A 14,847-nucleotide genomic window follows, 5' to 3' on the forward strand; every position below is an offset into this window, starting at 1 on the left:
CGGAGAGAGACGAGAAGCTTGGAAGAATCGTCAGAAGCAATCATCGAGTTGTTGGAGGGCGATGAGAAGCTTGGAGGAATTGTCGGAAGCTGTTATTGAGTCATCGGAGAGGGAGAAGAAGCTGGAGGAATCGTCGAGAGAGGGAGGAAAGAAGCTTTAATCGAGGTGTTTTTGACGATTCAGGCCGTGCTTGTTCCTTTTTTATTTATATTTTAAATCAGGTGCTCTTGAAATGCGTACGCCTTCCCAAATGAGGCGTAAAATGCGCATTTTTTTTGGCTAAGGCGTACGCATTTGAGGCTTTATGCCTTTCCAATTACGCCTTAGGGCATTTTATGCTCAAAACGCCTTGAGGCGCGCCTTACAAACGCCTTTTAAAACACTAATAATTAATGGCAGCCTAAAGAGTGATTCAGGTCATCTAGGGTATCCCTCTTTCCTTGTTTTTTATTTGTAGTGGGTGGTGGTGAGATTTTGAGTAAAATGAAAGACCTAACATAAATGATAGGCATATACCTATTTGTAATATATGTCAAGTAGTACATACCAGTGTCCATAATACCCTTACTAACTCACACGTACTAACATAACTCTAGTACATGCTAACAATGCTAAATGACCAAAAGAACCATCAACATTCCCCCTTAAGTTGTAGCATATATATCACATGCTCCTAGCTTGTTACAAATGAATTTCCACAAGCACCTCCCAAGGTTTTAGTAAATAAATTAGTAAGTTGCAAGTCTGTCTTCAAATGAGTGGTTGTAATGAGCTTCTACGCAAGTTTCACCTGAACAAAGTGGCAATCAATTTCAATGTGCTTTGTTCACTCATGAAAGAGCAAGGTGGAGGCAGTCTGAATAGCAGCTGGAGTATCACACATCAACTCCATAGGTTGAGAATGTGGAAAAACCAATTCTTCCAACATGTTCTTCGACCAAACAAGTTCATATGTAGTGTGTGCCATGGCCCTATACTCAAGACTCTGCACTTGTCCTAGGCCCAACAGCTTGTTTCTTACTCTTCCAATAAACCAAATGACCACCGATAAAGATACAGTACCCGGTTGTGGATCTTCTATTGGAAGGTGACCCAGTCCAATCTGCATCTATATATCCATAAATATGAGTGTGACCCAAATCCTAATATAAGAGACCTCTCCCAGGTGCACCTTTAAGATATCTCAAGATGTAAATTATTGCATCCCAATGACTTGTCTCAAAGAATTCAAAAATTGACTTGCAACACTTGTTGTGAAGGATATGTCCAACTGAGTGGTTGTGGAATAATTCAACTTTCCAACAAGTCTCCAATACTGTCTTGGCTTAGGCAACAAATCAGCCATATCTAGCACTAGCTTACAATTGGGATCCATGGGTCTATCAATAAATTTGGATCCTAACAGCCCAGTCTCATCTAAAAGATCAAAAACATACTTCCTTTCTGACAAGACGGTTCCCATATGAGATCTCGATACGTCTAATACCCAAGAAGTATTCCTTAGCATTATCATTGCAATGTATCTTGACTAGCATATCAAACCAAGTCTTTATTTGAGAACAGAAGGCATAAAAGATATCAAACAACTTAGAACGATCTTTCATCAAATACAACCAAGTCATCCTGGAGTAGTCATCAATGAATGTAACAAAGTACCAATGGCCCAATTCGACGTGACATGACTAGCACCCTAAACATCAAAATGGACAAGCATGAAAGGACTAATTGCCAATTTGTTGGCTTGAAAAGCAAAGCAAACATGATGATGTTTTCCCAATTGATAAGATGCATTCAGTATTAGACACACAACTTAAGGCAAGAACTAACTGTTTCAACTTGTCCAATGACAGATGACCAAGGGCAATAGATTTGAAGTGGTGTAGTAGTGGTTGTGCAAGCAAAGTTGTTGTAAAGTCCACGAGCCTCACATCTTGTGCCAATTATCTTCCTTGTCTTTAGATCTTGAATAAGCACATAATTAGGAAAGAAGGTTATAGAACAATTTAGTGGTTTTGTAAGCTTATAAACTGACATGAGATTGAAAGGTGTGATTTATGGTGTATTCCCAATGGGGGAGGGGGGTGAATTGGGTATTTAAAAAACCTAGGTCGTTTATATCCTAATTTTGAAATCCATAAGCAGTAATACTCAAACCTAGGGCTTTTCCAAGCAATCACAAATATCACAGATATTAAGATTTGGAAATATTTAAATCATGCACATCAAATTAAATATAGAATACAAGTGCGGAAAATAAATAGTTTAGGGAAGAGAGAGCAAACACAACGATTTTTTACGAGGTTCGGCAAACCCTGTCTATGTCCTCGCCTCAAGCCAACCCGCTTGAGGATTTCACTAACCAGCTCCCTTAACCGGGCAGAGCAAAACCGTTACAACTCCTTGCAAGGTGGAGCCTCCCTTTACACACTCCTTACAGGATGGAGCCATCCTTTACAGCACTCCTTTAGTAGGATGGAGCCCTCCTCTTCAGGCGATATCCTACGCCTGGCACGATTCACTACTCGAATCGCAGGGATACAAAAGAAATAAATTTTTTGTACAAAGAATTGCTTCTTCAATAAGCTGATTTGTATAGATGAAAATCTATATGTACTCAAATGATTTTAAAATGAGGCTCGGTTGAGATTGTAAAATCCTCTCAAAAATATTATGCAAAGAATAAATGAGAGTAAGAAAATGATTTTCTTTAAATTGACCTTTGATAAACCAAGAAGCTGTTCAAGCAATATGTATGAGTTTAAATATGCTCAAAGCTTTCTTGAATGACCCCAAGAAATTTTCTCGACAGAGTTGATAACCCAAGGACAAGCAGAAGAGATACCAGATGACATACAAATTGTAGCACTACCGTTCTAAGCAAAAGATTCAATGTGATGAGATGCTTGTTGGGATGTTTGATACTATAAGAACGTTGAATACTATTCCTTTAAGACAGTTATAGTATGATGTTACCTTAATAAGTGTCTGAAGAGGGAAACACACTTGGATCCCCATCCTAGCGCACACACAACCTCTATGTAGTAGCAAATCAAAAATACACATCAAACAAATTGCTCTTGGTATTCGCAAGCTCCATCCCAACACTCACAAACAAAACCAACAACAAACAAGGTGAACTTCTAGAACAATTGAAACAACCACAAATAAGGTTAAGCACTCAATTAACCACAAACGGGTCACCAACAAATGAAGATCCTTCTGCCTTTTGACAAGTTATCACTGCTTATAAACCTTTCACTCTCTCCTCTTGCTGACGAAGACGCAAACTCCTTTAGATCTTCAACATCTCTTCATATCTTCAACCAACATCGGATCTTCTCTACATCAGTGACTATCTTCTCAAGCAACCTCTTTCTAGAAACCCTCTCTCCTTACAAGCGACTTTCCTCACTTCCAGCAAGACATGGCAACTAAGAGATGATCTCTCTTCAATTCCATTTGGGAGTTATCTCAGAGAGAGAGAGAGAGAACTGAGAGACAAATCTTTTTTTATTTATTTTTATAACCAATAAAGCAAGGGTGGACACTTGCAGTAAAATATTTAAGATCAATGATGGGCACATGGAAGCGGCCCTAATAATTCATGGGCCAATAGCCTATAGGCAGACTCTCTAAGCTATTTTTTTGTGGTAAAATTAACAACATAAGGTGCTAACCTCCCCTAAGGTTTGGCAAAAAGATAAGGACCTCCCTCAAGGTTTTATGAATCCCAGAGACCTCCTCTGAGATGACAGAAATCCCACAGGCCTCTCCTGACATTTGATTTTTGGGACACTTATACCTCTAAAAAAGTTAGCCTTTTTGCCAAATATGAAGAGAGGTTTATGTCTTTTTGACAAACCTCAAGGGAGGTAATCCTGAAATTTAAAGAACATGCGTTATTTTAATTATACAATAAAAATCCAAAGTATTTTTAGTATATATAATTTATTTATATATTTTTTTAAATAAAAAATTAAATTCCCGAAAGGCTTATGCCTCACCTAAAAAGGGGTAAAATGCCTCGCCTTATGCCTTTGCCTTTTAAAACACTAATGATTTCTATCATATTACTTGCCTCAAGCTGCTATGTTGGTATTCTTGCAACCAAAGCAGTGATTTGGATCTTTGGAGTGGCAGGTCTAAATTCAAAACTTCATTGATGACCTCCTGGAGGCTGGAACCAAACCTCCCAGGAACAACTGCTGTTCTAACATTGAGTTATGCTACCAGTACCCCCAAAGCTTAAGCTGTTAGAAATTCTGCTGATCAACGTCTATCAAGCTAGTTGACATGACCCATATGAAAAATGTTAAGTGTAAGTGGTTTTATCTTTGTTGGTAGTATTCACCAATTTCAAATGCATATAGGGTTGGTGGAATAAGGACTGATCATTATCATGGAAGATCTAACCATTGGTGTAAGTGGGATAGAACTAATGATGTTTGTTAAATTGATGTTGACTAATGAAATGTTTCTGTCCTTTATGAATGGTGATTTTAGTACTGATCATAGCTTCTTTTCATTCTGACTGAATTGATACAATCCAAAGAGATGAATGAAATTATGTATAATAATGATTTATGCTTCATCCCCTCCAACCTCCAGCCCCATGCTGAACATTATTTAGTTTCTGAAGACATTCCTTTTGTTTTTAGGTTTCCAAGACGGTTCAAAAGAGAGAATAAACTCTCCACGTGAACTTCTGTCATCAGACATCGTACTGGCAGTCTTACAGAGGTTGGTGTTTTACTTTCTCCAATTTTCAGTCTTCTTCACTCTTTTTTTTGTGGGTGGGTAACATCTCCCATAAAATAGGATTCCAAGTGAGCATTGAATTCTTTATTTTGTACGGCACAAGCTTACATGACTCTCAGCACAACTTTTGTAAATCTGGCATCAAAAAGTACTGTTTTGTATTGTTTCTTTATTTTGTGAAATATTGGGATACCCCATTGCTTGCCTAATATCCTACATCATTTGTTTTTTTTTTTTTTATTTTTTTCATGCTATGTTGAGTGTTATGATCTTTTTGTTATTATTCTAAAAAAATCTCCTGTGGAGAGATTTGAAAACAAATGTGTTTTGGAAGAGGAATTCTCATTTGAAATGGGTGCAGGCACAAAAGTTCTTTTCCTAATATTTGTATTTAATTAATGCCTTAGTTCCTTAGTTTCCTATTCCTTGCTTAGTTTCCTTTGTTGCCTATTCCTTGCTTATGGCATGGAGATTGAAGAATGTACAATGTGTTGCTGGTGGGTGTGGTGTGAAAGAGGAGTCTAAAGGTCATTTGGTGAAGCGGGTTTGTGTTAAATTATGCTATAAATCGATGGTGGTATTTTTAACAAATTCTCCTTATCAAATTCACATGGCAGCTCATGCTGGAAAAAATATCATTTTGGAGGGCGGCAGTTATAGGAAGGTATGGCGTCGATTGTAATGATTTGAACACAATGATGGGTAGGGAGCCACTTGGCTTTTGTGTGTGGAGGTGGATGGATTTGTGAAAGTATCTGGTTGTTTCTCTTTGCATGTGTAGGTTGTGATGGCAAGAGAGAGTGTTCATCGTGAAGGCTTGTACCTGCCAGGAGGCCTTTTGCATCTTTCAAGAAAGGATACATATTTTGAAATTTTGATTTTATTTTATGGTGTGGTTATATCATTATTTTTATATAGCAAATTAGTATGTAGGGAACTTATGCCAATAAGAATTTAGGAAATTAACTAATACACAGTGGGTTATGAGCCTTTGGAAGCAGCGCTGATTATTGCATTGAATATGATTTATGTTTCGGCCTTGTGGCCCAGGGAAGCCCTTCTTTTTTATCATTTATGATTAGGGTTTTGGAAACTGGGGCATGCGTGTAAAAATCTTCCTATTACTTGCCTATTGACAGGGAAATTTTTGTGGATGGGTGGGTTAGCCTTTCTTGGAAGTCAATTTGGAAGATTAAAAGTTATAAATGGTGGAAATAGAGTGAGAGAGTGGGAAATAACTTGGAAGGGTTGAAGAGGGCCTACTTACCAGTAGGGATCATATTACTCATTTTTTTCATACCTTTATAACATTCCCATTTATTTCTTATCATTTTTTTGGGTTCCTACAAGTGTGTTGAGGGTTTTGAAGAAGTTGATGAGACATTCATTGTGGTCAGGCAGTGGTGTGAATAAGAGTTATCATCTTGTAGATCGGGATGTTGGTAGGAGACCCAAGTCTGAGGGGTTTGGGGCTTGGAAATGTGTATCAAAAAATAAATTGGAATTGGTTTTGGAGGTTCCCCTTAGAGGCTAATCCACCATGGCATTAGGGTATTAAAAGTGTGTGTGGAGTTCATCAGAATGGGTGGGATACTAGAGGAAGGGGGTTTTGACAAAATTAAGCAATATGTGCTCGAATTAGCCTGTGAGTTTTATAAACCGAATTGGAGCTTGATGAGCCCCTGAATATTGAAAAGTATAATTGTTTGGTGAACATCTGAATGTCAGTTTTTGGGGAAAAAAATTTTATAAAAAATGCCGAGCACAAATAAAATTATCCAAACAGAATAATTGGTTGCATTCTTCAAATTAAATAATTTTTACAGACGAAAAAGAAAATCTGAACACACAACAACTCAAATTCAAGAAAAAATTCTGTAAAAATTAAAAAATGAACATGAAGTTGGGACTTGAAAGGAAAGATAGGCTGGAAATATTCAAGAAAAAAAATAAAGATGGATGCAAATTGGTGGGATTGATTTGCAGCTCCATCAATTTCTTCATCAAGCTACAGCAAGCGGTGGAGATCTACTGGAAATAATCAAGAGCAGCAGCAAGCAACTTCCCACATGGATTTCTAGGATTTACTTATTGAGCGCAACCAAGCCAAAGTACCAATACCATCAAGCATTTCTTTTCCTTTTGTCATGGCATCCAAGCAAGCCAACACATTGTCCAATTGGCTATCGAAGTCCCAAATATCCTTAGGAATATATACCGTGTTGAACTGAAGGGTTGCGATGTTCTGACCATTTTGTTGTTGAATCATTGCATGAGCGCAATATAGGAGGTCGTGGGTGTGATCCAGCTTATCTTTTAAACCAGCCACATCTTGTTGCATGCGCTCAAATTTATAAAGGTGGGTCATGGCTTTGGGCTTGTGCTGGAAATAGGGTAGATCAAATGGTAGCCTACCTGGATTAAAGATGTTGATATTGGGCTTGGTAATTTTAGAAGGGAAACTGGTCAGGTGAAAGAGTGGGTTGGGGATTTGGGGCTCTCATGGTAGTTACATGATAAGTGGGAGTGTGGAGAAGATCTTGCAAGGGTAAAGAGGAAGAACCCTAGGGAAGACAATCTTTAGAATTCCCACTGATTAGCTTTCAATACGCCCTTTGACCATCGAATGAAATGTGAATAACCTGTCTTCCTTTCTTTGAAACAAAGGATGGTTTCAGTTCTGTCAGTGCCTGAAACAATTGTCTCCTCCATATTACTATTATCTCTAGAGTTAATAAAGAGGCATTACAACTTGGCAATGGCAAGATTTGTGATGGGAGGGTAACAGTTTTAGAAGGATCTAGCAATGTTTAGTTGGATACGGTGATATGAGGTGGCTAGGGTACACTCATTTTTGGTGAGGAATATAATCAGGTCCTAAAAAAAGTCAACAACGCTCCAACAATGGCTGTTGAGGTTGGAGGAAGCCATCAATGGTTGCATGGTGGTCAATTTAAGTGGAAGTCAGTCAAAGGATCTAGGTGGTGTAACCTAGTCCTTGGAGCAGACTCTTGAGGATTTTGGATCCTGTGCTTCTGGTGCCAAAGTGACTACTTTTGAAGCTTTGCAGCTTCTGCAATGGCACAGCAGACAACAAAGATGCCATCGTTAAGGGAGGATGGAAGGTGGTGGGACGATGGTGGTTTCACAGCAGTCATATGGCTCTAATAACAAGTTGATGCTGTGTGGCACTCGCAAGACAGAGATGCAGAGATGCCACACATATTGCTCACACAAGGGACACATTCCCGTACAAAACCCTATCCATGAATCTATTATCATTTATTAATCAACACTGCCTCCAGGCTTACAACTCACTATATATAAGTAATTAGTTTCCAAAATTGTAAGACATACTTCCATAATTTTCTACATAGAAATATTACCATAACCAAATCATAAAATCAAGCCAAAATTTTCAATGTGGTTCTTTTCCTGTTCAATGTAGATCCTTTCTTGATTAATGTGCAAGGCTTCTGGATAGTACCAATTCTCCATGCTGAACACTGTCATGCGCCATTAGGTTGTTTTCCTTGATTCTTCTTGGGCATTTTCTTCTTTTTGTTTTAGTGGGATTGGTTTCTCCTACAAATGTTGTAAAAATGAAAAATTAACAAACTTCTTTATTATTTTTTGTAAAACTAAAATTTAAAATAAAAACTGTTTCCACAACTAAACAGGCACTTAGTAACTGTCACACTCAAATTCTTGATGTCTACATGATTGCCTGTATGGAAAAATTTATAGTTTTGAGTGATATTGTGCTTAATGTGATTATTGTTGAGCTTTTGTGATACAAGAGTAATGGTAAAAATCTAGTGCAGTAGCAAAAGCTTTGGGCTGTTGGGCTTGCATGCACAAGCTCAGAGTCTTTAGAACAGCTGTTCTGTGCCAAGATGCCGTTGTCAAGATGTTGTTCATTGATGTCCCTTGTGTGGTAGTACATGCATTTGGCCATGGCCATCAAAAATAGGGAAGGAAAAATGGAGTGAGAAAAAGAAGAAAAAGAAAAAGTATGATACAATTACATGGGCATACACAAACGAAATTCTCTCTCTCTTTATCTCTCTATCAAGGTTGTTAGAATCAGGATCCTACATAGGACCATTGGGAGGTTCCCCACAGGATTGGATCATAAGATTGGATTCTGGAACAAAAGATTCTACTTACAAGGTAAAATAAATTTAAAATTTTATATATTTGGCAATTTATGATGACTCTCAATAAAATAATCATAAAAAACTTGGTAATATGTTTGAGAAGTTAAAACATATTTCGGGAACATAGCTAGCTTGCTAGCTAGCACCTAGCAGGTTTTTCCTTCTACAAAAAAATCTAAATAGCCTGAACTGCAAAGTGCTCTGCAAAGGGCAGACTGTTGCTAGCTGATTTATTTAATAATTATAATTAAAAAGAAAAGCAAAAAGAATGAAGAGAAGAAGGAAGAAGAAATTGCTAATCTTAATTCAATGAACTGATGTAAATTTCTCAATTTCTGCGGTTTTGTCATCAGACCGTAAGAAGAAGAAGAAGAAGAAGAAGAAGAAGAAGGAGAAGAATAAAAAAGAAGAGGAAGAATTTTTTGTTAGTCACGGAGAAAAGAAAGCTATATGCTCTCATCTTTGGCAAAAAAGATAGGTACTAGAAAGATAAGGCATAACTGCTACAGGCCTGCAACTTTAAGCTCTCAGTCTGACTGCAACTCCCTATTTGTTAAAGCTCTCTGCTGATATGAAAGCTCTCAGCTGGCCTCTACTGTTGCTGGATGAAGGAACAGTCCAAGCCTACTGATAGACAACCTATGATCTGTCTATCAAGAACTCTAGGCTCTCAGAGAGCTTTTAATTTTGAAGAAAGAGAGCTTTCAAGTGATGCTCAGCTGCTCTCTTGACTTCAAATCCTAGAACATGCTCGTTGTGTTGTCCTAATTTTGATGCAGTTGAGTCAACTAGACCAAATTTTTTGTCTATTGCAAACGCAAAGTGTTTGGGCCAATAAAAATATATATTGGGCCTTTTTCTTTAAAATCCTAGATGGGAAAAATCCATATTCCATTGCAAAAGTAGGATCAGTAGGATCGCGATCCTTAGATCCTAAAGATCTAGATAAGATCCTACTTTATTAAGATTCTACTTAAGATCTGGATTGATTAGGCAAGTATGGATCGTAGGATCATAGAATTGCACAATCCGGATCTGGATTTTGATAACCATGCTCTCTATCTCTCCCCCCACCCCCGCCCCCAACCCTGTGTGTTATTTTCCTTATGCAGCTATCTCTCTTCATATAATTTTTGTGTTGCTTCATTACAGTGATAATGTTGAGGGCCTTAAGGACAATAATGGATTCAACCAGCAGCAGCTAGGTTCTACAGTGGAAGGAATGTTACATGGTAAGGTTTTCAAAAACATTTGGTTGTCCGGCATGCTTTTCACGTCAACGTGCCATTTGTCATGCTTGTTTTTGTTCTGACATTTTAAGGTTATATGAGTTCTTTATATGTAAACTTGAAAAAAAAAAAAAGAAAAAAAAAAGAGTTTTCTATGTGATACATATTGACACAAGTACTTATAAAAAGTACTCAAAAAAAAAAAAGGGTAATTTAGTGTTTGGTTTACACTTAAATTAAGTACTTACTAAAAAAAAGTACTTCTCCAAACTACTCTTCCTTTTTAAGGAAAATAAGTATTTTCTAAAAAAATATCTCTAAAAAAAAAAGGTACTTATCTGTGAAGTACTTATAATAAGTAATCCTTGACTACTTTTAGATAAGTACTTTCTCTGATAAGTACTTCTTTAAAAAAAAATTGTACTTTTTTTTAGGTGATTCCAAACGATCCCTATTTTTTAAGACGTTCCAAATGGGAGCATAATTTGTTAGTGTAAATTACTGATCTGTAAAATCCATTGTTTTTTTTTTTTTAACTAATTATGGATTCCTTCGTTTCTTATTGAGCTCTTTTGGTATCACAGTTTTTGTACTTGTTATTTCTGATCATGAATTTAAACATATGCTTAATAAACATGAATGAAATCTAGCTGATCTCCATTACCCTTGTTACAAACATGTATGTGTGTCATATTACTTGACAACCATTTTTTAAACTCCTGCACTTTGGTCTCAGTGGTAAGGTAACAACCAGAAGTTCTCTCTGTTATTATATCCACTATATTGCATTAGAATTTAACATGGGTTGTAAATGTTGATATTTTTCTTTTCATATTTTTCTAAGCTGGTCAGTGTTTGAGTCGATGACATCATGAAGTTAAGAGGGTAAAAAAATTATCTGTGGTGAATAAGGTTTCAACTTGTAAATTTGACCATCTGCATTATTTTGAGAACCGTTTGCTTGCATTTTGGGGAAAATATTTTTCCAGTGCAAGTCATGAAAGATAAGTGGTTCTCTATTTTGTTTCTTTGATTGAATGGTCCTTTTATTCTAGGGTGATCCCCCTTGTAGATGTAGTCCTCCATTAATATACTTCATTTTCCTAAAAATTATTAATTTATAGTTGCAAGAGAACTCTAACTACATTCTACTGATGCATGCACACAAGCGCAAAAGGAAAGAGAAAACTCCAGCAGTGTATTCATTTTAAGCCTCCATTTTGTACCAATTATAAATAAGTACTTTGCAGTAGTCTGATGTATCCTTACTGTCATTTGAGAATCCCCTCTATGAGCTTGACTCGGCTGTAATGCATATCCAGATTCAAGGTCCAATGATGATAGAGAACAGTCGCAGCCGAAAGAAATTACAGGATTGAGGGGCACAGACACTGCTAATGGTTTTCCTTCTCATGGATCTAGGTGAAAGGGTGTCTGACATATTTTTTGTTATTTCTGCTGTTTAATTGAACTTCTAATAAATGCTGTTCTCCGTGATTATTAGTGCTTCTGCCGGAAAGGACGCAGAACCAGAGCCTAGAGCATCTAGGGAACAACAACGAGGCAGTTCAAGCAATGACAAGAGAAATACCAATGCCCACATGGAGGAGGCCCGCGAGCTTCTTAGTGAAGCTTCTGTTGAGATCCCAATTGCAAATGAGGCTGATGGTGCTGCAAATGACACCCACTCCCAGAATAGTTTGAGCATGACTTATGATGAGTTACCCCAGGAGACAACCAAGCCTTATTCAAGACAGAGCTTCCCAAGGAAGACCAGCAAAAGCGCTGCAGTGGAGAGGCAGCAGGGAAAGAAACCGAGCAGATACACCAGAAAAACCAGAGGGAAGGCTAAATGATATGGAGCTGCATTTGTACTTACTGTATTTTATTGTACAATAGCATTTAAATTATCTTGTAACCGAATTGTAGTCAGATGTCCTGTTGGACTCAAAATCAAGCTCATTGTTTACTTGCGGTGGGAATTTAGTTGTCGGAATAGTTTCATTCATGCACAGCGCGTCTCAATTATTTTTTCAAATCTATAGTTCTCAATGCACCTATCAACATTATTCATGCACCTAAAACCCTTGATGGTGCACTGAAAATTATTGATTCAGGAAAAAAAAAAAAAAAAGGAAGTTAAAAGAGGGAATGTAAAACCCTATTATGTTCGTGATTTCCTTTTTTCTCTCCTGCACTTTATACACTTTCCTTAAATTGTTGTTTGTATGTAGTAGAAGGCACTCTGGAACTTCATATCAGTGAATTATCTGGCTTTAGATGTTTTTACCTCTTTGTCAAAGTCTCGCTAGACTAATGTGGTTGACGTTTTATAATACATCTCCAAACATCACAGCCAGTGTCTGAAACATGAAGGACCCTTACGGCCGGAGTTATTTTTTATAGCTATCATTTTTATTTACCAAGAGAAGAAAGATTTCTCTCAGTTTATTCATTCATTCCTTTTCCCATCTCTCTCCCTCATTTTGAGGGTAAACCCTGCGACTACGCTGCTCAAGCATGGTTGCAATGTGGGATAGTATGTTTAAAAATTAATTAATAAACTCAAAGGTTAACGAGATGTAACATAGAAATTGCATTCATTAGTTTATCATATACTTCATTTTCTCTCTCAAGTTCTTTTCCATAACCAAACAAGAAAGAGCATAAGCTTTTGTATTTATTTTCCCCAATTTCCTTTCAAGTTCGTAACAGGGTCTAAAAGATTGCTCACTTTATATGAAAAGCATCCTCAAATGTGTAAGCTTCGTACATATTACTTGAAAAATCAAAGCATGGAAATTAGTGAATAAAATTAAATGCAAGGGAAGGATCTCACTCCTTGAAAAATTACTCTAGTCTATAAGAGATGAACTAAAAACTTCAAAGCAATAGTCAATACATGCAAGGAGTATGACCATTAGATTACCATGCATTGGAAGAATAATGAACATAAGTCTGAGCATACTTCAACAACACAAACATGGTATTTAGCATACTTGATCAGGTCTTGGTTGCCAATGACACAAATTTCTTTCCATTTGGAGGCAAATTCATTTGCTAAATTCCAAGGTTCTTCAAGAATGATTCGACCAGAGTTTTGGTTCACCAAGCATATGATCATCATTGTGTCACAAACAATTTAAAACTGCATCCTCAAATCCCCTAAAAGAATTGGTAACACAAAAGCAGTAAGAGGGACCAAACGTTCACAATCTGCCATCTTTCAAACATTCCTTTCTGCTTGTGGCCTCAGCAGACTGCCAAATTAGATCTCGAGTGAAATCCTCTCTACCTAGGACTACAGAGATATGGTTCACAGTTTTTATGATGCTAATTCCAGTTTCCTCTACCTTCATTTTGAGGATGTTCCTGCACTCCGAAGGCAGAACCTTGTCCCGGTCGCCTTGGATGACAAACATTTTCTCCACATTTATTCATGGTTTCCAAATACTCATCCATTAACTTTGCTCCCCCGACATATCACATTGTGCATGGTATGCCAAGCAGAATGATGGGTCTGCCTTGTCAAGTCCACAATCATGAAATGAAGATCCTTGCAAGGAGGAAAAAAGAAAGGCTGCTCGCTATTTGCCTTTTCCACTCCCATGTCCTGAGGTTTACCTTCTCCAAGTAAGGAGCTTCAGAATCCACTCCCATGTCCTGTGGTCTCAGCAAATAAGAAAACAGATGCATCGACCCAGGTGTTCATATCTGCAAATTTTCTGAGTGCTGTTAAGCCAGAATCATCTTTAAACAAGGAGATGTAAGGCTGAAATTAGAAAAGAGTTAAAAAAAGACGAAAACAGAAATATACATGAAGAACCCAAGCAACAAGTACGGCATTTTTTGTTGGATGAAATGCTTTTTTGTTGCTCAATGCACCAAAAAGAAAAGGAAAGAAGAGTTGAGCAAACTAAGAGCTGTTGGTTAAAAAAGGCTGCATTGCACTATTGAAATATTTGATCAAAGAAGGTGATGCACTAACCGGTGCAACGAGGGAGATTGATTTGACAGAATTGGGGTACTTTGCAGCCAAGGCCAATGCAATATTACAGCCCGTAGAGTGAGTTTTTTCCCATTTTATTATTAAAAAAAAATAAAATATTAAATAATATTCTTATTGGGAAAAAATTTCTCAAACTGATGCTCACGTGATCTCGCAGCACCAAGCTGTGAGATTTGAATGCCCAACGAGTGAGAAGCTGACACGTGACACGGTGCCAAAATAAATCTCGCAGCATCATGTTGCGAGATTTTGAAGACTTAGCGTTTCGTCTGGCGACGCGTGGCACAGGTTCAGCAAATCTCGCATCATGAAGCTGCGAGATTTATCCTTACTTTCCTTTCTTTTTCTTCTTTTCAAATAAAATCCTTGATCTAAAAAAACCCAAAAAGGTAACATGTTAATATTATATATATATATATATATATATATATATATATATATATATATAGAAAGAAGAAAAAAATGTCAAAAAATTATGAAACATTAAAACTAGATTCAAAAATAAAAATATAAAAATAAAATCAGTGTTTTAAATAATATTTATAAAATTAATACAAATTAAAATTTTAATCGAATAAATGCTCATTTTTATCCTTGAATAAAAAAAATAATCCTTAATATAACCCAAAAGATAAAAAATAAATTTTTAATAGAATATAAATTATTTAATTTCAAAACTTGTTTTTTAATT

The 14,847-nt window shown here is 36.8% G+C and overlaps 2 protein-coding genes across 5 annotated transcripts in view; one reads left to right on the forward strand and one right to left on the reverse strand.

The window, feature by feature from the left end:
* LOC131152226 (protein KAKU4) overlaps positions 1–12,155 on the forward strand; it is a 75,426-nt gene extending 63,271 nt beyond the window's left edge. For all 4 annotated transcript variants that reach the window (XM_058103977.1, XM_058103978.1, XM_058103976.1 and 1 more), the window contains 4 exons: positions 4,659–4,740; positions 10,071–10,150; positions 11,470–11,569; positions 11,652–12,155. In XM_058103977.1, coding sequence (XP_057959960.1) covers positions 4,659–4,740; positions 10,071–10,150; positions 11,470–11,569; positions 11,652–12,003 — 614 coding nt within the window. In that variant the 3' untranslated portion in view covers positions 12,004–12,155. The remainder of the gene's footprint in view (positions 1–4,658; positions 4,741–10,070; positions 10,151–11,469; positions 11,570–11,651) is intronic.
* A 1,201-nt stretch (positions 12,156–13,356) lies between these two features.
* On the reverse strand, positions 13,357–14,210 carry LOC131151483 (probable lysophospholipase BODYGUARD 4; the record flags this gene model as incomplete). Its single annotated transcript, XM_058102723.1, is given in 5 exon segments — positions 13,357–13,573; positions 13,575–13,624; positions 13,626–13,704; positions 13,772–13,872; positions 14,136–14,210. Coding segments are annotated over 5 exon segments (522 nt in total), but the record flags the coding sequence as incomplete, so codon positions are not given.
* Between the last annotated feature and the right edge of the window lie 637 nt (positions 14,211–14,847).

The sequence above is a fragment of the Malania oleifera genome, chromosome 3 (assembly GCF_029873635.1).
Source record: "Malania oleifera isolate guangnan ecotype guangnan chromosome 3, ASM2987363v1, whole genome shotgun sequence".
Lineage (NCBI taxonomy): Eukaryota > Viridiplantae > Streptophyta > Magnoliopsida > Santalales > Ximeniaceae > Malania > Malania oleifera.